The following is a 21,380-nucleotide window of genomic DNA, read 5'->3' on the forward strand; positions in this document are numbered from 1 at the left end:
TGGGTTGCGAGGCCGGGAGGTGACGAGGCTCCTCGAAGCAACGCCATGGCCGCCTTGGTTGTCGATTACGAAGGTGGACATCAGGATCCTTAGTTTCCGTGGTGTCAATCAATACCAAGCTCTTGTGGGAGGAACTGCTTCGGGTGTCCGCATCCGAGAGTGGAAGAGCTCCGTCGTTGGTCTACCAGCGGGAGCTGCCGCACCGGTTCTGTGGGGATGCTCGGGGGGCTCTAGGCGCTCAAACGGTGCTTTTGTAGTGCTTCGAGATCGGCCGTACGCTGCGATGGTGGCTGAGTATCAGCCGCATGGCTACGCCGGGGCGCACAAGGACAGCGTGGTCGGCGGCGCCGAAGCCATCTTCGAGCTGAACCGGATTTTGTCGATCACGACCTGTTGTCCGATACCTTTCGACCCTCCTGTCGGCGGTATGTGTCTTCCCTTCGGCAGGCGTGGTGAACATTCTGATAACAACCTTCTTTTGCAGTATCGGAGGTTGACAGCCAATGATACCAGCCATGCGCAGTCCGAATTGCAGCCGCATCTCTTTCAAGACGTTGCAAAGGAGTATAACCTCCGGATTGAGGTGAAAGTGACAAAAACGACATCGATTGCAGACTTCCGCCTTTTGATAACCACCGTGTATGATCGTATACTGCGCTGGCACACCACTCGCCAGGTACGTAGGCCTTGTTATGGCTGGCGCACAACAGTCGATGTCTCTATCAACCACACTGAACATCAACCTCGTCAATGTCCAGCACGGCGGACATCTTGCCTCTTCACGGAGGAAGCCCATATGTATCCTATGCAGAGTGTTGTGATGCATGACGGGCGCAACTATAGATCATGGTCATCTTATCACCGTGAGCGGACGCAAAGCCAACTGGATGGTACATTCTCAACGACTTGAATGTTGCGCCGAGCGAACTCTTGGGCAGAATCGTTCGCGCATTGGGGCGAACGGGGTGTATTTCCGGAGCGGTCAGTGAGGGCTTGCGGTATACAGTACAGTACGTCAGGGTTGCAGCCAGCCCTTTTTGGGGACAGTTGCAACCTTGACTTCCATCGCCATCGGTCGCTTCACTACTGCGATGGGGTCTTGGAGGGGCGGACACTGAACGAATAAGGAAACACACGGAACAGGGTGTCTGTCTATCAGATGGACCTGCCGGGTCGTGTAAGTTCTCTGTTCGGGAAGTGGCTTTCGGGATGACGGCGGGGTAATGTGGATAGTGTGGGGTAATACGCATTTCACGATGAGGACTTTTTCGGTCAGGGACCTCGTCATCTTTTGACGCCTTTTCCTGTGACCTTCTCATGAACATCGCTGCTTTTGCACACGCATAGTTTTTCATTTTCCGTTCCCTTTTCGTGAAATCGCCCCCAGAGGGGGGTTCTGCCAAGTTTCGATTATGTGGATATACAAAGAAAGGGGCCATAAATAACAATTGCGGAAGGGAACGCTAAACAGATACAGACGCTACATAAAATGCAGGGGGGCACCTATATACGGCTTCGCGGGTGGATGTGAACGAGTGAATGGGCAAGGCCGCATGGGATGGGGATGGGTGTTCCGCGCTATCTATGTGGGCGGATCTATAGTGCGCGGATGCACAATGATCCGCAAACACCCGCTGCCCCTGGCGCCATGAGACTTTCCAGCCCCACAAGCGCGATGGGGATCCGTCGTATCCCCGCAGCCAGGTTCTTTTCCCGTGTAAATGTGGTCTTCAGGATAAATTAATGTATGCGCAACGCATATGCTCTACTTGCGCTGCTCGAGCTGTTTCTTCCTGTACTCCTCGACCAGCTGGTTCTGCACGAAGGGCATGACGGGGCTGTGTTGCTTGTATTCCATTGCGAATTCTCCTTTACCCTGAATGCACGAAACAAAACATCATATGAGGTCAGAAAGGCGCCTAAAACGTAGCGTGCCGTGCAACAAAAATGATCCGGAACTCCGAACAACCCATACCTGCGTGCAACTCCTCAAGTCCGTCGAAAACCCAAACATCTCATTCAACGGCACCTCAGCCTTGACCTCCACATAATCCTCGACAATCTCCGAATCCCCAATCGTGCCTTTGCGTTTATTCAACAGCCCAATCGCAGCTCCTTGAAACTCCGCCGGCGCAGTCAAACTCACGTCCATGACCGGTTCCAAGATCGCGGGGCCGGCTTTATGGAAGGCTTCACGGAACGCTCCCGCGGCCGCGACTTTGAACGCCATTTCGGAGGAGTCGACGGCGTGCGACATCCCGTCTTCGAGGACAAAGCGGACGTTTGTGATCGGGTGGCCGATCAGGAGGCCCTTTTCGCAGGCCTCGAGGAACCCTTTTTGGATGGCGGGGATGTACTGGGTGGGGATGTTCATGCCGACGGTGCTGTTGACGAATTCGACTGTTTTGCCGTCTTCCAGTGGCTCATCGAGCGGTTCGATGTACCCGACGACTTTCCCGAACTGGCCCGACCCGCCGGACTGTTTCTTGTGCGTGTAGTTGAAGGGGATCTTGGCGTTGATGGTTTCTCGGAATGCGACTTGGGGTTTACCGGTCGTGCAGTCGACGTTGTATTCGCGTTTCATGCGTTCGACGTAGATCTCCAGGTGGAGCTCGCCCATGCCCGAGATGATGGTCTGCTTGCTCTCGGCGTCGACATGTACGCGAAAGGTCGGGTCCTCGCGCTGGAACCTTGAAAGAGCTTTCGAGAAGTTGGTGGACTCTTTCCCCTTGGGTTCGAGGGAGAGGGAGATGACGGGTTGGGGTACGTAGATGGAGGTCATAGAGTAAGCCTGGGTTCCGTCGGTGAAAGTGTCGCCTGAGGCGCAGTCGATTCCGAAGAGGGCGCAGATTTCGCCGGATTGGACGGCGGAAACGTCTTCCATTTCATTGGAGTGCATGCGGACGAGGCGGGAGACTTTGACTTTTTTGTTCGTGCGGGAGTTGGTGATCCAGTCGCCTTTGCGGAGCGTGCCTTGGTAGATGCGGAGGTAGGTTAGTTGACCGAAGCGGCCTTCCTCGAGTTTGAAGGCGAGGCCGATGAGTTTGGCGGAGGAGGAGGAGGAGAGGGTAACTTTGGCTTCGTCGTTGGCAGCGTCGAGGGCGACGTTGTCGACTTCGTTGGGCCGAGGTAGGAAGGCGATCACACCGTCGAGCATGGGCTGCACGCCCTTGTTGTGGTATGCGGAGCCCATGAAAACCGGACAGAATTTGCGTGCAATGGTGGCCCTGCGGAGCGCGTCGTGGAGTTGCTGGGATGTAGGGTTCTCCTCGTTTAAGAAGATCTCTGCAATCTCATCGTCAGCGTCCGCCAGGCACTCGACGAGCTCGGCTCGCTTCTCCGTGGCACGGTCGACGAGATCAGCGGGAACGTCCTCGACGCGGATAGTTTCGCCCTTCTCCCCGTCGTTGTAGTACGCTTTCAACTGCACAAGATCAATCACGCCCTTCAATCCAGTCTCCGCGCCATTAGGGATCTGCACGGCTGCGGCGTTCAGCCTCAGCTTCGTCCTCAATTGGTCAATGACACGCCATGGGTTCGCACCCGCCCGGTCCATTTTGTTGATGAAGCAGATACGCGGGATGTTATACCGCTTCATCTGCCGATCGACCGTCATCGTCTGACTCTGCACGCCTCCCACAGCGCACAGCACGAGCACCGCACTATCCAACACACGCAGCGCCCTCTCGACCTCAATGGTGAAGTCGACGTGCCCGGGAGTGTCGATGATGTTGATAGCGTGGTCGCCCCATTTGGTGTACGTCGCCGCGGACTGGATCGTGATACCCTTCTCGCGCTCCAGTTCCATGGAGTCCATCGTGGCGCCTACATTGTCCTTGCCGCGGACTTCGTGGATTTCGTTGATTCGTCCAGTATAGAAGAGGATGCGCTCTGTTAAGGTTGTTTTGCCAGAGTCGATGTGAGCGGAGATTCCGATGTTGCGGAGTTTGTCCAGCCGTGCCTGAGAAACATTCCGAAGCAACGTTAGGTACAAAGGCCCCAGGTGCGGAAGAACTGGCCATCACGCAAAGCTGTAACCCGCAACAACAAGCACGCACCAAGTCTCCATCATCTAGCGGCGCCGGCGTAGGAGGCTCAAACGGAGCTACCTCAGCTTCCGCGGCCGTCGCCGCGTACGCTCGTCGGAACCATGTGTTTTCTGCAATGGGCGCGCGGAAGATACCGATGCGGCCAGGTATGAGTGGCTTCACGGCGGCGGCAGCGAATATAGGCACCCGCGCCGCTGCCACCCTTTGCAAGAAGGTGTTGACCGGGACCACCATATTTGGCAAAGGTCTCTTCCTACAGCCGTGCTATGTAATGACCTAACTGTCGAAGCCGAATTTCCGCCGTTCGTGTCAGCACATGTTCACTCACCATGAAGAACGTATGAATGGCCAGACTTGTGCATACCTGCAAGTGCCCTGAGCCGGCGTGCCACGATGCGAGGTCCTTGATCCGCCCCTCGCTGTCTAATACGCAGCCTTGAGCGAGCTGAGCGAAAACCCCGACAACGTCCGACGTGTGAGTGAATCCAGGGCGGAATTTCGCGCTTGGTTTAAGTCACTCACGTGACTCCACGAGGGGGAGTATTTTGCAACGCGTCCGGGACAACATGCCTTCGTCGCGTCGACACCGACTTGCAGTATTGGGTCTTCAAGAACGTTCTGAATCTAATAAGCGAGTCTGCCGTAGATACCACCGCAACGTCGGTGAAGCGTCAACAAGATCGAGCGACAAAACCGGCAGCATAGCAGTAACTCGCAGGCGGATATCGACGGCCTTTTCCACCGAAGGCTGACCCACGGTCAAGCGTGGCGAAGCTTTCAGGTGGTTTCTAAACTGCATCTGTGGGTCATGAATGTACATGTACATGTCATGAATGTATAAATCCAATGGTTTTGCGCGAATTGTACTTCTCCTCACGAGTGGCCCGTCCCCACCTCAAAGACGCTGGAAAGCAGATATTGTCAAGGGATGTAAAACGATATCCCACCCCGCATGCAGTCTTATGTAAGACCTAAATTATAGATATATATAGGGCCATTCGTGCCCGTAGTGAAATTATAAATACATCGTCCTGCCCTAATCTATCACGTCATGCATCGATATATCTACATCGCCGGCTTTGGGACTCTTCGGCCGCTAGGCCAGATGTCCACGCATGTCCATCGTCCATCGTCCATGCTACTACGTACGTTGGACCGTAGACCCACACCTCCCTTCCCCATCCTCTATCTACAAGATTGTCCGGGTACGTCAACCCGCCTTACGCCAACCGCTTTACAGTCGAAGTACACCTGTCATACGATGGCGTATTTAGCCAAGCGGAGGATTCGACCCCGGCGTTTTTGTTGACGGTCTAGCGTCTTCATTCGATGTGATACGGGCAGCGCGAGCGCATGTTGTTGTGCCATGATGTGTATTGCGCTAGGATGTGGTCGTCTAAAAGAAAGGCGAGTCAGTCTTTGATACCGAGCGACCGTCACCAGAGAAACGTCTCCTTACCGATATTCCTGTTACTCTTAATAAACACCACCTCATACGGATGCAACGACCGTCCGAAATACAAGTTCGGGAAGTTGACATCCTTCTGATTACACACCCTCTCGAAATCCTTAATCCCATGAAACGCGCTCATCACCGCATCCACCTGGTACCCCTTCTCATGAATCCTATCCGTGAACCTAATCTCTCCAGTGGTGATCGCCTCACTCAACTGCTTCGGGCAATCCATAGGCCCAATGGCCGCATCGTACCCGACCTGGTCGAACGCGAGCAGCATGGACTGGACGTGTTTGGGGAACCATTCGTCGCAATTGTAGGTTGTGCCGACCATTTTGACGGTGGACGACAGACGGGAGGTGAAGAGGTCGGCCCAGCAGGAGTGTTGGGCGTAGGTTGGGAGGAAAGGGCCGCGGACGGAGGCGTTTACTACGAGATACTTTATGTACGTCTTTTTGTAAACGTCGCGCATGCGTTCGACGCCTTGTTTGAAGGAGCCGAGGTCGTAGCAGGCTGGTTGGAATGCGTCTGATGAGAACAAGTCAGGAATAGAGAGGAGGCAGTTCAGCAGCACCTACCGTTCTCCTTCTGCCAGACATAGATGTTAGGGTAGTGCTCCGGAATTGTGATATTGCTCGGTAACGGCGAGTTCAGCACAAACAGAATATCCACATTAGACTGCAGCCCATGCTTCAAAAAGAACTCAATATTCTCGTTCTGAATCGGTCGAGTTCCCTTATAGGTCGGCTCCGGGTCGCCACTGCTCCTCACACCATCATAATACACATACACCACCAGCGTATCCGGTCCCTTCGACCCCGCACCGACCGCCGCCTTGACGTTCGTCGCCAGCTCGTTTGTTCTCAGACGGATGGGATGGTTTTGGGGGACGGAGTGGGAGAGGAGGTAGAGGGCAAGGAAGCCGAAGAGGGTAAAGAGGAGGTAGGTGATGCGGCGGCGGGGTGGGGAGCGTTTGCTTGGGGAGAGGGCGTGGTCCCGGTCGTCGTTGGAGTTTCGACGGTTGTGTAGGGGGATGTAGGTCCGTAAGCGATTCATTGTTTTGGTGGGTATGTGGGTTTAGCTGCCGAAGTGCGGGATGGGGTGTGGGTTTTTGGTCTGGGAAACGAGCACCACAGTTAGCGGCAGCAAGCCGACGGTATTCAGTAGAAGTAGCAGCAGACAAGTGCGAGCAGGGTCAGAATAGTATGTTCATATAGCAGTAAGATGAAGAGTGTGGGAGTCTTTCCTTGGTGGCGAAAAAGAAGGCTGGAAAAGGAGACGGTCAAGAATCGATGTCGAGCGAGACGCGCCAAAACGGCCGCAGAACATTGGCCGCAGGGGCGGAACGTCTCTCCTAACCCTACCTCGCGCACCTTCCGATATGGTATGAACATAGGACCCATCATCTCAAGTCGGCAACGGGGGTTGCAATTGGATGCTGGGAGGGTATATCATCGCACTTTGCCAGACTCCCGTATGGGCGACCACCGGGCAACATACGCACATCGGCTCGCAGCTGAAGTTTCCCGCACAAGGATTCCTTCTCGACAAAGCTGCCCTGAAGTGCACACTTACCAGGCTGCCTATCGCTTATATGAATGATTTACATTCTCTATACGATATGCAGCAATCAAATGGAGCGTAAGGTCTCGAAATACACCTACAGTACATATTCAGTGTGCATGTTCCCATTACAGAGTTGTTTGGGTAGGGGACAGTCGCCAGTTCCACCATTCAGGAATGTGGTGGTGAGTGCTGACGTGATGAGAACCCATACGAAGCAGTCACGGTCACCAATAATGAACATCATCATGTCTCAGCCTGCCCGCCACAAAATGCGCGCATGCATCATCCCAAATTCACTCCCCTAAGCAGTGACGGCCCTCCACAAACTCCTACGCCGGTTTACGGTTTTCCCACGCCCCCATTGCACTTTATCGCAAATTACAGGACACACCAGCTTGCGAAAGCCCACAGCGCCTCAATCTCTCGAAGTGGAGCCGACGTCACTCCCTCTCACGCAGCAGGATACAGAGATTCCCTCGTCGCCTTCATTCGTTGCAGGAACTCGTCAATATTTGGCCAGCACCAGTAATTCGACAGTCAATAGAGGAACCGTCGTGTCAAAAACTTCAGCCTACCTAGCCTACCTCGTCAACAAACCTTCAGTTCCCCACGGAAGACATAACCGGGCGTGACTCGCAGATTGACGAGCGAAGGTATGTTTCGATGGTTCACGTTTCTGCCGTGATTTTCCCACGAGACCTTACCATTCTTCAAATTCAATAGCGGTCACGAATATGTTGACCAACTCGAAAGAAACCAAACCCACCTTCTTGGTCACACTCCCCGAAGAGCTCATCGAAGCAGTGCTGGCTCACTGCCATGACCCTTCTCGGCTCGTGAGAACATGCAAGCTGCTGCACACCATAGGCGCTCGACCGGGGATGCGGGCAAAGTGGTTCCTGCAGAAGTATGGTCCGGCGGATGCAGTGCAGGGCTCGCTTAGATGGACAAAATTGCTCTCTGTAGAGGCTTTGGAGCTGGTATTCAAGTTCGTGCCCGTTGTTCCCAGGTATGATATGCAATTCCTCGATTTCGTGGGAAATTGTACACATTTGATTAACCTTATCGACATCTGCAGATATGTCATCCAGAGGGCGCTCACCCGCTTCCAACACACCAACCAAGCTCATCTGGTGGTACCGCTGCTCAAATACGGCCTAACCCACTACGACGATCTGTCGCTGCACAAAAACGATGGCCAGACGTTCAAAGAGCTCCTGCCCTATGCCTCCGGTCTGCATATTCACACACCTCCGTTCCTCACGGTTGCACGCCTGGAGACGATGGAGAAGCTGGTGATACAGTACAGATTCGATGTCAATTTCTGCAAGTGGAATCCGACCACGGGGACGCCGTTGCTGTTCACCAATGAAGGTGTGTTATTATCAGATGATGACCTTCCAATGGGCGTTCAAGACATCATACTTACAATTCAACGCTTCAGGCTTTCGCGTATTCCTCACAGCGGTCGCCAGCGGCAACTCCATGCTGGTCAAGGCCCTGCTGAAACACAAGATGGTTACGCATGTCCACCGCTTTATCAACCCGTACACAGGTTTATCGACCACTCCATTTGAAGTCATGACGCACTTGTTCGACGCGGGTCCGCATTGGGAAGAAACGTTCTTCGCGCCGGAGTTGCGGACGTATTTGAGGAAGAGTGAGTGAAGTCTTCTCAGAGGCGAGAAGCATGGGAACGGAATCTTACACATACTTCAATTACCATTGGTCCAGCCACGGAAGCACTTCTGCTCGCCACAAAGAACAAGCATCTCCACATCATGAAGCTCCTCCTAACGCACGATCTGGACAGATGGGATACATCAGACGGAGTAGAAGTTCTCTCGGTACGCTCCATTGTCCTCGTCCATGTGATTCATCATCCATCGCTCACAATTTATACGCCTCACAGTGCTGCCTTCAACTCGCGGTGGACGAGTCCTTCGAGTTTGGCGTCGAGCTGCTCACGGAGTACTTAGGTGCCAACCCACCGCCGAAATCAGACCTCGCCCTCAAGAGAGCCCTGCGGCGTGCATGCCTCGACGGGGATCTCAAAGGCGTGAAGATGCTCATCAAGGAGGGGGCATCGTTCGAAAACATCCAGAACGACTTTGTGTTTGGGATGGATCCGTTGAAACATATCATTGCGTTGGAAAAGGCGGAGATCTTCCAGTACCTCATCAAGAACCTGGAATGGGATCGGGAACGGGTACGTGAAACCATATCCCTGATCCATTTAGTTTACGCTCAGGCTAACATCCCCTCTCATATAACACAGCTCTCCCAACTCCTAACCTACGCCATCGACTGCAGCTCCTCCGACAGCGTCCGCTTCCTCCTCCGCCCCCGCGGCAACAAACAAATGCCCACCGTAACCGAACGCCACCTCCGCCGCTGCGTAGTCCACGCCAACGCCGACCTGATGCCCATCCTCTTGCGCACCATCGAAAAACAGGTCCCGGATAAAGTCATCCCGGGCTTCAACGCCGTCCTCCGCCTTGCGCAACGCCGCGCTGTGATACAGACTCAAAGTAGGGTGCAGATTGTGCACTTGCTTGAGGAATATTTTGGGAGGGCCACGGAAAAGGCGAGGTCGTGGAAGGCGAAGACGGCGAAACGGAAGGGGTCGAGTGGGAGTACGGGGAGTAGCAGCAGTAAGGGCCGCGAGGCGGGGTTGGGAGTCGCGCCGAATTCAGGGGTGGTTAAGAAGAATGTTGTGAGGAATACGATGACGTCGAGGCGGGCTAGTGAGGCGCAGAGTTCGCTGCAGTGATGCGACGTCGAGCACTGTCATTATTCGTTGAAACAACCTTCTATGGTAGGACCTTTGTCGCATCTCGATACCTCCCCTGAACTTACGCACCACATCGCTAACAGCCTCTCCATCGCAGCCCACCTCCCATCACCCAAACTCCACTCCCCCTCTGCCCCACGGCTTTGCATACCCTTATACCTATCTATGATTCCCCTCCCGCTATTCCGCCCTGTCCCCTAGATCCCATCCGCCACCCAAACTTCCGTACTTTCTTTGTCGTTTATGTATGTAGTTTTATATTTCGCTGATGATTTTGAAACATCATGCTTTTTGTTTTCTTTTCGGTTCAATTGAGAACCTTTTTTTCTAACTCTCATCCCTTTTTGCTTGGGTACGTATTTGGGATGTTTGAGGAGAGGCGGGAGTTTTGTGCATATACCCTCCCAAAGACTTAAGTTTTCTTTTTGATTTCATCATTTTCTGTTTCGATTCCTCGTAGCTTATTCACCGTCTTTCAACCTTTTGGCGGAGTGACGTGAGCAGTCTCAGTCACGTGCAATAAACTAGTTTAACTCAAATTTAAATGCTCAGCTTACGCTCGGTCCTCATTCCCTGCTGCGAGATTGACGATTCTACAGAAGGCGCTTTCCAACAACCGTTCTTAGAGAACCAGAACTATGAGCACGACGATCCCTACCATCGCCGCCGCCGCGGCCCGGAAGTAGACTGACGCACATTCCCCCGCAGTTTGAGTCAGAACGCCTCATCCTCCGCTGTCCGCGGTTGGCAATGCCGAGGAGCTCGTGAATGCCATACAAGCAAGCCGACCGGAACTACTTGCTTGGATGTCCTGGACCCACGTCCGTCGCACTCTGGAAGATGCACAACAGTCCTTAGCGCGCGCCGAGAAGGCGTATATGGCGGGCGAGGACTTCCGGCGTCCAGATTTTCTGCAAGCAAACGGGTCGTCTTGTGGGCAGTTGCGGGGTTCCACCGTCTGAAGTGGGAGGTGCGCAGTGCGGATCTGGGCTCCTGGGTGCGTTCCGAGTACGCCGGGCAAGGGTACATCACGGAAGCGGTTCAACGTTTGACTCGGTTTGCACAAGAAGAGCGTGGGTTGGACCGGCGCGGCGGTGGCGAGGCGACTGGGTAAGTGTTTGAGGGAATCTTACGAAAGGATGCGATTGGGTGCAATAATGAACGGACTAAATACGATGGTGTTTTCCAAAGTGCGTGGGATTGACTATTGATGAACTGAGAGTGATTCTTCCAAATGTTGCGTACATAGACGGGGAGAATCGGGTGGTCGGATATGAAGAGTGTCGATGTGTGCATAAGTGGCTTTTCTGGACTTTAGGGGGGGATGTGCTGAGGAGTGTTGTCCTTCGATGAATTTGCTCCTCCGCCTTCCGCCGCGTCTGACGCACAACAACAGCCAGAGCAGCCCTCGCATAAAACGCAGCTCAGCAGCACCAATCCACATACCCACGGGCCGCAGCCACCCCTCCGTCCGCTCTCGGCTCGTCTTCCCTGCTTGCAGCCTTGCTCAGACCGAAGCCAATCTTAGGCCTACAACTCTCCAACCCACAACTGATCACCCTCGCAAGATGGCCAAAGGTAAGCAGGGAATTGGTGGAGAACGGGACTTTGAGTGTTGCGCCCAAGAGACGGCGGGGAAGCGCAACACCACTTCGGGGAGGCCGTCTTGACCCCCGCCGAGCTTGACAACTAGTCACCAGCTGTTCCTAACCCCAACCTTCCCACCGCTTCCGAATCCATCCCCCATCCAGTCCCCCGCAATTTCCGCCTCCTCGAGGAACTCGAAAAGGGCGAAAAGGGAATCGGTGACGGCACGACGAGCTATGGCCTTTCGGACGGCGACGACTTGATGATGTCGAATTGGAATGGGACTATTATTGGGCCAGGGCATGTGAGTTTTCGTAGCGGTATTTCCCTTTGTGACGATCTGTGTAGTTGGAGGCATGGCCGGCTACGAAGGGGGCAAAGGGGAGGGTCTACCTAGAGTGGATGGGAGGTGTTTCCTGAGGCGGAGCCGAGATATGCCGCTTGGATGCAGGGATGTTAGCTCCATGGGAAGTGAAAGCTCAAAACTGACCACCCACACCCCTCTCTGCCCTCCCGTAGACGATCCACGAAAACCGCATCTACAGTTTAAAGATCTTCTGCGGGCCCGAGTACCCCGACCGCCCGCCAACCATCTCCTTCTTGTCCAAGATCAACCTCCCGTGCGTCAACCAGAAGTCCGGCAAGGTAAGGAGACACCAGCTATTCTGACATATACCATTTTCCATTTCTAAACCCCTTTTCTGATTTCCCTACGCGTTCACAGGTAGAGAAACTCGCATGCCTAGACAACTGGAAGAGGAGCTACACGCTGGAAACGGTGCTGGGCGAGCTTAGAAGGTAAGGATTTTTTCACCTTCGGTCGTAGATCCACCAGGACTGCTCTTGGCTATTGCATTCCATCCCACGCGTACACGAGAATGCTAACTCAACCACTCTATGTACACAGGGAAATGGCCAACCCGTCAAACAGGAAACTCGCCCAGCCCGCCGAAAACAGTTATTTCTAAGCTTTCACTGTGCGCGTATTGCGTTGCGGGTTCCTCGTGCAGAGAAGGGGCTGTGCGAGGGCGTATGGAGAGGACATCCCGGGGTGTGCGGCGCGCGGCGTGTGGGGGGAGGTCGTGTCGTTGCATTGGCGGGTTGCGAATTTCATCGGGGAGGGCAGAGTCGACCGACACACACGAACCGAAAATTCAGCTCCCGACATCGCGTCTTCCTTGCAACTCTGCGTTTCGTCCCCTTCACACCCACCCTTCATCTGTACGTTGGTTTTGTATTTGGAGGGCAGATGCGGTGGTTTACCATGACATATACAGTACATATGCGAGTTGAAAACATGACATGCATTCGAACATCTGTCGTGAGTGCCTGCATCTAAGTACGAACAGCAAGCAGTGCGCAAATAATCATAACCCGAAAACAAAATACATACACAACGCCACGGGTATCCCCCCTCGCCCTAATCAATCAAATTCCAACTCTTCAACCACCACCGCCCCTTATACCCCATCGCCGGCGTATCAAACCCATACACAAAATCCTGAAAATACACGAAATTCACCACCACCATCGCCAGCACCCCGCCCAGCACCGCCTGATGCACCACGGGGGGCAACACCCTCTTGCCGATATGGTCGACGATGAAGGCGAAGGTGAGGATGGCGAAGTAGAGGGCCGGGAAGTAATGGTGGAGGTAGGTGACGCGCCCCATGAGGAAGAAGGGGAGGTAGTGGAGGGCCCAGCCGCCGAACCCGACTTTTGCGGTAAACCAAAAATCATCCCAGCTCTGGGGGCTGAAATCCCGGTAATGTCGTTTGGCTCTCACGGCGTAAACCAGACACGTGCCGAGGAACACGGCGAGACTCGCGGTCGAGCCCCACCAAACCACCGGATTGCCAATCAACCAATATTTGATGGAGGCGTCGCCCCACCCGCACATGCGGAGACCGACGAGGAGGAACGGCCATTGGTAGGGTTGGGAGGTTAGGGCGTCCGGTTCTTTGTCGGGGTCCGGGGTGAGGGCGTTGTTGGAGGTCCACATGGCGACGTTGAGATCGAGGAAGTCTTTTGTGAATTTGGAGCGGTAGGCGTTTTTGCCGCCTGGTTGGACTGTTTTATCAATGCAAAGTATGTCAACACCAAGGAGGGTTGAGATTTGTGAGGGATTTTTGTGATTTTGATTTTCCACTTACGCTTCTCATGCGAATGCTCCTCGATATTCCACCAATGGTTCCTACTATCATTATCCGCCTCCTTCTGGCACACCACCTCCGCCTGTTTGAAGCCCCACTGCGGCAGCGACACGGCGTGCGAGCGCAGGAGGCACCCGGAGTTGGAGTGGCGGAGACGGAAGCGGGTAGTGAGGGAGCGGATGCGGGTGGATTTTTTGTCAACGAGGTCCTTTGGTGGGCAGGATAGGGGATGGTTAGGGACGAAGGTTTGGGGAACGCACTGTTTGAGACGATGAACTTACGTCAACGCGCTCGACCTTCCACAGATCGTTGCTGTCGCCTACGGTGGCGTTTCCATAACAGCTGACTTCGTTCTGCGATGTGGTGACCGGCGCTTTGACGTTGTGGCTGTGCAGATTGCGACCCGTTGGTTCATGGACTGCAGTAGATACGGTGCATGAAAGGACGAGTGAGTTGGCTTGACTCCCCCAACAGGTACCTTCGCACCGGCCAAAAACATCTGGTGTCCCCTTCCATCGCGTCCGCATCCACCCCCATCCCGTAACGCCAATTCTCAAAACTCACCCAACCGCAAAACATCCCCATCCTTAACAAACTCCACCACCTCCGGGTCCCCCTCCTCCCCCCACGGCTTCGTCACAATCCACTCATTATTCGAGTCCTTATGATGGTAACACGTGACCTGCTGCTGTTCTGATCCCGTGGGGTATCGCTGCACGTGCGAGTGCAGGAGACCTCCGCCGTGGCCGTTGTTTTTGAGTGAGATTTTGGAGCCGTAGGCTAACTCTGTGAGTGGGGTTCCCAGCGGTTAGCTTGGCAAGTAGAGGATGCGGCAGTTGAGTTGAGACCCACCAAGAGGGTTCTCATGGAAGTTGTTTCCTCTCAGCCCAGCCTGGAACAGTGAGCTCATCTGTGCGTCGCCCGGTCCGCTATGGTTCAGAACGGCAAAGTGGAGGACAAAGGAGAATGTGTAGACTGCCATTGGGGCTATGATTAGGCCGGCGATGCGGGCTATCCAGTGATTGGCGTAGGTTGCCTAGAGTGGGTGAGAGGCGAGGTTTAGGCTTTCTGATGGGGGAACGCGGGAATCGGTGAAGTGCTGCGTTCCGTACCGGTGACATTTTGAGGTCGCCTAGCATCTCCCAGAGTTCGTCTACGGTATGCTGCGTTTCAACGCGTGAGTCGAGTGCCGATGCGAGAAAAATCTCGTAGATTCTCCCTTTCCGAACTCACCAATCCAACCAAAGCGATGGCAAACAGCCCAACCCACTTCACGCTCAGCACGGTACCGAGCGACACCCCCGTGGCAAACAACCAAAAGTACCATTCCGGCGTAAACGGCTTCGTCCTTTGATGATTCCGAAACACCGTCAAGCAAAACACGCTCAAGACGGTGAAGAACAGCAACATGGAATCCAGCAAGATGAAGCGACTGATGCACGCCAGCGCGACATCAAACACTACCATCGTCCCCACCAACGCGCACGCCAACGGCGAAAGATGTAACTGGATCGCGGTCAGATACGACAACGGGACCATGCCTATCCCAAACAACGCGTTGGAGACCCGCATGATGGAGTAGTGCACTTCCGGCGGGTAGGTTGCGCCCGACTCGAACTCGAACCCGCCGTCGAACCCTGCTAGTAGCCCCGCAAAGCCATTGATCATCTTCCCCAGTGGTGGATGAACGTCGAAATAGAATGTCCGCTTCAGGTAGTGACCCGCGAATTTGCCGAAATGCGCTTCATCCCAGACGACATAGTTGGCCCAGCCGATCTTGTATAGCCGTGTGATGAAGGCGGCGAGTGTCAGGACGCCTAGTATGATCAGTTGTGTTTGGTCTGTTGGGATGACGGATACCTATTGGGTTGGAGATCATGGTGAGATGGGAATTGCACATGATGTTGACCACAATTTTGTAAAGCGGCACACGCGTTCATCCAGTGTCCGTTGCCAGAACGACATGCTGCTCGCTACCGCTCGCAAGGCACCTTCGAACGGTCCTATGGCCCAAGCATTGGCGCAATGCGCTCGTCTTGCTCGCGTCTCCTTAGCCAACCAATATTGCGCTTTCGGCTCTTTGCGCGCGCCAGCACAACAAGCCGCTGCCGCTCGTAGGACTCCGCCCTTCCTCTTTTCCCTACTTTCCTGCCTCCAACTCACCGATGTAACCGGTGCACTCCGCCTTACACCGTGTTGCTGCTGGTGGTGTGCAAGATGGTGCTTCCCACCGGCGCCCTTGAAGTCGACGTCCAACAAATTTGGGTCCGAGCCTGCCGACGGGAGGACTCCATCCTTCAAGTTTGGCCGTTTCCGCAGACCGGCGTCTGGTTGAGATAGATAGTCCATGGTGGCTACTGGTGATGTGAGACGGCCTCGTTGGAAATAGGCTCTCGGAGGCGCCCGGAAGTCCTTTTCTCCACTCCCAACGGAGGAGCCTCAGAGATCGTTCGACGGGAGAACCACGTAGCCGACGTTCCTTCCTCTCCAACTCTTACTCTCCTTTCTTTACTCTCGATACTGTCCTGCGAAAGCGAGAGCGAGTTGTGGGCACCTCAGTTTTGGTGTGGCCAGCGGCTTGATGTGATCGGGCGTGCGTGAAATTTGAAGAACATGGAGGTGTGCCGTCAATTGATTGCGCAGTCAGGGATTGACTAGAAGTGGGTAACTCGCGCTAAATGTGAGTAATTCGGGTTAGGGTTAGACGTAGTTAGACAGTAGACCCTGATTGTAGGAGGCCGGGTAAGGCCGACTCACCGAAGGCAAAGGGGTTAGGTTTGTTAATCAAATGGTTCACTTTGGCTGTAAAAAAGTCTTATTCTTGGGGTGAGCTACCCACATTTAGCACGAGTTACCCATTCCTGTAGTCACGCCCGCGCAGTCATCCCCAGTGACTCACGCACTCGCCCATTTCGACAGCGCGTGCACGTTGTTCTTGGCAAAGGCGGAGACGGAATCGAAGCAGACCCAGGGCTCACTGCCCAGTAATCGCCCCCCAATGTTTATAATCGGCTCCCCATTCAGCCCGCGAATGAACGAAAAGTCACCTCGAATGAAGCTGAATCCCATTTCTATCATGATATTGTTCAGCAGCAGCTTCCTCGTACGTCATAAGAATATATTTTAAAAACATCAGGTTCCTCCGTCCCTCCGATTTCAAAAGTCCGACTCCTATATAATCAAGCCGACCTCCTCCGCGAGGCACCCCTTGGAAATTTGGAGCTACCAGGGAAAAGCCGGTGGTCGCAAAGAATCCATCACATCGCACTACCATCCGGCGCACAACAAAGATGGACGCCGCAACACGCAAATCCGTAGCCGGCGAGGCCCAGGGAGGCAGCAAACAGCCCTCGCAAAGCTCCTTCCTCACCGGCAGGCTCAACAACATCCCCGGCCGCTCTTCGTCCACCTCCATGACCTCCCGCATCGATGCCTCCAAACTCGCTGCGGGATGTCTGCAGGACCTGCCCGATCTGCAACAGGCCAAGAGTTCATCCAGAGACAATCTGTCTGGCTCGAGGGTCATGGCTGTGCAGTCAAACAGCCAGTACCGCTCCAGTCTTGACCAGCCACCCCAGCAGAAGCAGTCGCAGAGCACCCTGGCCAAAACTGCCATGAAGAATTCCATGAACAGCGTCCAGCGCAAACCAGCCGCGGTGTCGAGGTTCGGCTCCAAACATGATGTCGAAGCCGGTGTTCCTATCGACCGAGATAGCGCGATTAAGGGTACGGCCCAGGCGGAGGATATTGTGGATGAAGGTTTGATGCGCAAGGCAGGCGGCAAGGAGGGTGTGATCAGTTTCCGTGAACCCAGGTGGAAGAAGTGGTTGTCGATCCGCACCACTATCATCGTGCTGTTCATGACGGCCCTCATCTTCAACGGGCTGTTTATCTTCATCTTCATGCTCTTGCGCAACCAGGAGAACGTCATGGTAGGCGTTATCAACCTTTCATCATGAATCCCAAACATACTCAAATCTCGACCATCTCATCGCAGGACCTAGCAACCCAAATCCAAGACACAATCATCCAAGACATCACCGACCGCCTCCTAACCCGTCTCCGCGCCGCCGAATCCCTCGAACGCACCAACGTCGCCATGATCCGCGCCGGCACCCACAACGTCGAAACCGTATCCGGCCTGCAAGCCTACGCCGAATCCATGCAGCTGCTGCTCACCGCTAACCCAAACACCTCCTCCGACGCATACGTGTTCCCGCTCAATGAGAATGGTGGCGGGTGCTGGGGCGCAATTTTCGGGAATGATAAGAAGTTGCAGAAGTGGAATGCGACGGGGACGCCGGCGTTGCCAGATAATAAGGCGAGGTTTTATACGTGGGGACATGATGAGAATGGGGATTATAATGTGCTGGTTAGTAATGGTACGTACCGGCCAGTGGCGGCTATGAGGGCGGATGCAAGGGTGATTCTCACGCATAGGTTACAGCATCGGCGTGGATCGACTATGATGACCCCACATATGAGATGGTGTACAACGTCGAGCCCCGCATCAATCCCGGCGCGATGTTATGGAGTTCTCCCTGGGTGAGTTGCTTTGGCCTTTCAACCTTACCACTGATTCATCAAGCACTAACTCAATCCTGCTGTCTTTTTTCAGGTGTGGTGTGTATACTTTAAAGGTGATTTTAATTGCATCATATGTCGTCCTTGTGAGTGATTATGGGCCTTCTTTCAGGAAAGTCGACAATCGCCCTTATGTGACACTGAGTATGGCTGCGATCAACCCGGCCGGCGTATGGGTTGGCATCGCTGGGACTGACATTGCGGTACGAGAATTCGTCCAGGGAGTTGGTGGCTCACAGTTCGCTCATTTGCCACATTGCTAAATTCGCTGTACTACTTCCCACACAGCTCGGCTCCATCTCTCCCATCCTCCGCGAAGTCGCCACCAGCGCCTCCTCCGACGCGATCCTCCTCATCGTTAACCGCAAGGACGGCATGGTCGTCGGCGCCTCGGACCGCGACCTGTCCTACCGCTGCGACGGCCGAATGACCAACTCCGTCTGCGACGGCACCGTCAGCCTCCTCAAACCCGACAGCCAATACTTCCCGCAATCCTACCACGACGCCGACAGGATCGTCATCGCGGAGTACGGCGGCTGGGACAAAGTCCACGCCAAACGTATCTTCACAGGAGATATCGACGGCCAGGCCAAATTCCTCAACGTCGCACCCCTCGACACGGGCGCTTCCAACCTCCAATGGGCCGTCGTCCTAATGATCAACCAATCCGACTTCCTCTCCGGGGTCACCACCTCCCGCAACGTCGCCATCGGGGTCTTCTGTGGGTTGTTGGCGGTATCGATTGCTCTGACGTTTGTGTTTGCGATGGGGATCACAAAGCCGTTGGCGGATGTGACGGATAAAATGAACAGCTTGTTCAAGGCGAAGGCGGAGAAGATGGCTAAGTTGTTGGAGGAGGAGGGGACGGAGAGTGTGAGGTCGACGACGACGGTTTATGAGGATTCGAACTTGGTGGAGATTAGGCTTTTGCAAGGTATGCACGCGTTCTCTGAATCTTCATAGAAGGGGACACGCGTGGAGCGCACACATCCGCTTTCTCTCCTAGCATCTTTCCAGCAAATGAAAACGACAATTCAAGGCTTCCAGGTGCGTAACACTCACCCGCTCTGACCCACCGTCAACCCTCCATGCGCAAACCACCCCATCTCACCCCCTTCGCTCTCTTGTGCCCTAGAAATTCGTGCACCCATTGGTAGTCCAACGCATCGTCTGGAACGAACCCGGCGCCGCCGATATTTGTGTCACGCGGAAGGAGGTGTCGATCTTCTTCTCCGGTATGTGCTTCTATCAGCAGGCCCCACGACATCTCGCCGAGGGATCTACATGCTAACGACCATCTGATTTCCCCAGACATCAAAGACTTTACAGTCCTCTCCGAACGCCTCCCCGTCGCTGTCCTCATCACCATCTTGTCCAAGTATCTTGGTTTTATGACTGAGATTATCGCACGGTTAGGGGTCCCACTCTTCCGTACTTTTGCGATATGTTTTGTGGCGATTGAACAATCTTGCTCTCTCTATTTGGGCGCAGCACAGCTATGACGGCATCGTCGCGGATTTCATTGGTGATGCTATCATGGTACGCCAGATATCGCTTAGGTCGCGTTCACGCAATGGCTCAAAACTGACGGCTCTCTCTGTGATTTCTCATAGGCATTTTGGGAAGACAGCCCCAACCACGCGACGCTAGCGGTGCAATGCGCCTTGGACCAGCAGGCGGCGATGGCGACGTTCAATCAGATGTTGGCGGGCAAGGGGTATGAGCCCATGTCGGTGCGCATGGGGTTGCATGTGGGGACGGTGCTTGTCGGGAACATCGGGTAACGTAAACATCGAAGCAAGCATATCAACGAGGGATGCAAATGGGGACTCAGCATTGTGCAACGCAAATGTATACACCCCAGATCCGTCCACCGCCTCAAATACGGCTGCGTCGGCGACGACGTCAACCTCTGTTCCCGCCTCGAAGGCCTCAACAAACGCTACAACACCAACATCGTCCTCTCCGACGAAATGGCCCGCCAACTCCCCCCTCTCTTCGAAACCCGCGCCCTCGAACAAGTCATCGTGAAAGGCCGGAGCACCGCAACATACCTACACGAGCTCTGCGGGACGCGCGAGGGGGTATCACCGGCCATCGCTGAGCGCAATCTGACGTTTGACGCCCTGAGGAAGAGGGTGGAGGTGTTGGAGGATGTGGAGGGCGAAGAAGGGATGACGTTGTTGGAAGAGGTGGAAAGGTATTTGATGAATTATCCGGGGGATACGGCGGGGGCGCTGTTGAGGGATCGGTTGACGAGTGGGCATTTGTCGGGGCCGGTTAAGTTGATGGAGAAGTAGGGGTGTGGACTGAGGGAAGGCGCGATTCTGCTTTTGCGCCCGGCTAGTAGGACTGTGGTCCGCTTCGTGGCTGTCTTTTTGGGTTCTTTTGGGGGCATTCTCTGGAGGGAAGATAACATTGCAAGACTGACACGAGGCATTCTTGATACGATACCATGTCCCTCAGTCCCGCTTCATCAGGTCCATCTGCCATCACTCGACTACCCGAGTTATTTCTGGTTGCAATGTATGTTGTACATATGAGCAAAGGTTCGTCTGCCAATGTCCATCGTAGATATCTGGAAAGCCAATCGCCTTCCGGGCCCGACCAGACCTCAAAGTGTATCCGGGTGCGCTTCCCTTGAACCGGACTCCGGAAAACTCATTCTGTCTCGGTTCGGATATGGTCCTTACCTGCCCGAACGAATGCATGCATATTTCGGGGCAGTTTATGCCAAAAACACGGAAAAGCGTCGAGCAACCAGTTCAGTTTTTTTTGACAGGTTTGCTTACGCGAACCAACGCGTGCTTTGTCATGCTGTCATTTTGCGTTTGCACACCAGCGAACGCGGTTACAGCAGAGGTCCCCTACTTGCCAGGACATCCTTGCGAGCTTTCACCGTCGATCCCGAATCTGAAATCTGAAAAGGGTGCGACCCCGTGTGTGAATGCCCGTGTGCGTGCGGGTGACACGGCAGGGGCCCGATATCGAAGTGAACCTGGATGCGCTCAAAAAACGAGATGATGACCACGTACGGGACCCCACTTGAACGTCCTGGCCCAAATTCTTTTCTTCGAAACGTTTATGTACTGGCGCTTTTCGGCCCCCAAAAAGGAAGGATATGCTACATGTTCCCGTTTGTGTCGCAGAGGTAGATATACATTGTGCGTTGGCGGGTATGGTACGCGATG

At 54.4% G+C, this 21,380-nt stretch overlaps 7 protein-coding genes across 7 annotated transcripts; 4 read left to right on the plus strand and 3 right to left on the minus strand.

The window, feature by feature from the left end:
• Positions 1–283: 283 nt before the first annotated feature.
• On the plus strand, positions 284–821 carry EV422DRAFT_504071 (uncharacterized protein; the record flags this gene model as incomplete). Its single annotated transcript, XM_053068406.1, has 3 exons — positions 284–425; positions 501–676; positions 711–821. 3 exons carry the CDS (start codon positions 284–286, stop codon positions 819–821), a joined length of 429 nt encoding a protein of 142 aa, XP_052927883.1.
• Positions 822–1,765: 944 nt separating this feature from the next.
• Positions 1,766–3,958, minus strand: EV422DRAFT_493372 (P-loop containing nucleoside triphosphate hydrolase protein; the record flags this gene model as incomplete). Its single annotated transcript, XM_053067670.1, has 2 exons — positions 1,766–1,876; positions 1,976–3,958. Coding segments are annotated over 2 exons (2,094 nt in total), but the record flags the coding sequence as incomplete, so codon positions are not given.
• Positions 3,959–4,993: 1,035 nt separating this feature from the next.
• On the minus strand, positions 4,994–6,781 carry EV422DRAFT_518560 (uncharacterized protein). The gene is made up of 3 exons (XM_053069534.1): positions 6,084–6,781; positions 5,509–6,018; positions 4,994–5,445 (listed from the first exon to the last, which is right to left on the minus strand). The coding sequence occupies exons 1-3, from the start codon at positions 6,559–6,561 to the stop codon at positions 5,372–5,374; spliced, it is 1,062 nt and encodes a 353-aa protein (XP_052927885.1). The 5' UTR covers positions 6,562–6,781; the 3' UTR covers positions 4,994–5,371.
• A 1,024-nt stretch (positions 6,782–7,805) lies between these two features.
• EV422DRAFT_564706 (uncharacterized protein) lies at positions 7,806–9,844 on the plus strand (the record flags this gene model as incomplete). The annotated part of the gene is made up of 6 exons (XM_053072222.1): positions 7,806–8,080; positions 8,150–8,445; positions 8,516–8,731; positions 8,806–8,918; positions 8,984–9,280; positions 9,350–9,844. 6 exons carry the CDS (start codon positions 7,806–7,808, stop codon positions 9,842–9,844), a joined length of 1,692 nt encoding a protein of 563 aa, XP_052927886.1.
• A 1,589-nt stretch (positions 9,845–11,433) lies between these two features.
• On the plus strand, positions 11,434–12,420 carry EV422DRAFT_549961 (ubiquitin-conjugating enzyme/RWD-like protein; the record flags this gene model as incomplete). The annotated part of the gene is made up of 5 exons (XM_053071740.1): positions 11,434–11,443; positions 11,617–11,756; positions 11,972–12,097; positions 12,177–12,250; positions 12,360–12,420. The coding sequence occupies 5 exons, from the start codon at positions 11,434–11,436 to the stop codon at positions 12,418–12,420; spliced, it is 411 nt and encodes a 136-aa protein (XP_052927887.1).
• Positions 12,421–12,872: 452 nt separating this feature from the next.
• Positions 12,873–15,954, minus strand: EV422DRAFT_504075 (Dolichyl-phosphate-mannose-protein mannosyltransferase-domain-containing protein; the record flags this gene model as incomplete). Its single annotated transcript, XM_053068407.1, has 8 exons — positions 12,873–13,522; positions 13,606–13,813; positions 13,887–14,023; positions 14,170–14,391; positions 14,458–14,641; positions 14,718–14,768; positions 14,839–15,465; positions 15,769–15,954. 8 exons carry the CDS (start codon positions 15,952–15,954, stop codon positions 12,873–12,875), a joined length of 2,265 nt encoding a protein of 754 aa, XP_052927888.1.
• A 683-nt stretch (positions 15,955–16,637) lies between these two features.
• EV422DRAFT_518571 (uncharacterized protein) lies at positions 16,638–20,797 on the plus strand. The gene is made up of 11 exons (XM_053069535.1): positions 16,638–17,537; positions 17,603–17,987; positions 18,053–18,154; positions 18,307–18,392; positions 18,478–19,133; positions 19,237–19,240; positions 19,325–19,424; positions 19,501–19,600; positions 19,686–19,728; positions 19,803–19,969; positions 20,054–20,797. Exons 1-11 carry the CDS (start codon positions 16,896–16,898, stop codon positions 20,487–20,489), a joined length of 2,721 nt encoding a protein of 906 aa, XP_052927889.1. The 5' UTR covers positions 16,638–16,895; the 3' UTR covers positions 20,490–20,797.
• The last annotated feature ends 583 nt before the right edge of the window (positions 20,798–21,380 follow it).

Source organism: Fimicolochytrium jonesii (assembly GCF_025526975.1).
Source record: "Fimicolochytrium jonesii strain JEL569 chromosome Unknown EV422scaffold_4, whole genome shotgun sequence".
NCBI classification, from domain to species: Eukaryota; Fungi; Chytridiomycota; class Chytridiomycetes; order Spizellomycetales; family Powellomycetaceae; genus Fimicolochytrium; species Fimicolochytrium jonesii.

What these genes read in the sequence shown, in the direction of transcription:
- EV422DRAFT_518571 (XM_053069535.1), top strand. Translation starts at nt 16,896, where the DNA reads ATGGACGCCGCAACACGCAAATCCGTAGCCGGCGAGGCCCAGGGAGGC. An exon ending in GGTGTCGATCTTCTTCTCCG is followed by an intron (nt 19,425 to 19,500) that starts GTATGTGCTTCT and finishes TGATTTCCCCAG; the next exon opens with ACATCAAAGACTTTACAGTC. An exon ending in GTGCTTGTCGGGAACATCGG is followed by an intron (nt 19,970 to 20,053) that starts GTAACGTAAACA and finishes TATACACCCCAG; the next exon opens with ATCCGTCCACCGCCTCAAAT.
- EV422DRAFT_518560 (XM_053069534.1), bottom strand. Translation starts at nt 6,561, where the DNA reads ATGAATCGCTTACGGACCTACATCCCCCTACACAACCGTCGAAACTCC. An exon ending in TGTCTGGCAGAAGGAGAACG is followed by an intron (nt 6,019 to 6,083) that starts GTAGGTGCTGCT and finishes CATTCCAACCAG; the next exon opens with CCTGCTACGACCTCGGCTCC. An exon ending in TAAGAGTAACAGGAATATCG is followed by an intron (nt 5,446 to 5,508) that starts GTAAGGAGACGT and finishes CCTTTCTTTTAG; the next exon opens with ACGACCACATCCTAGCGCAA.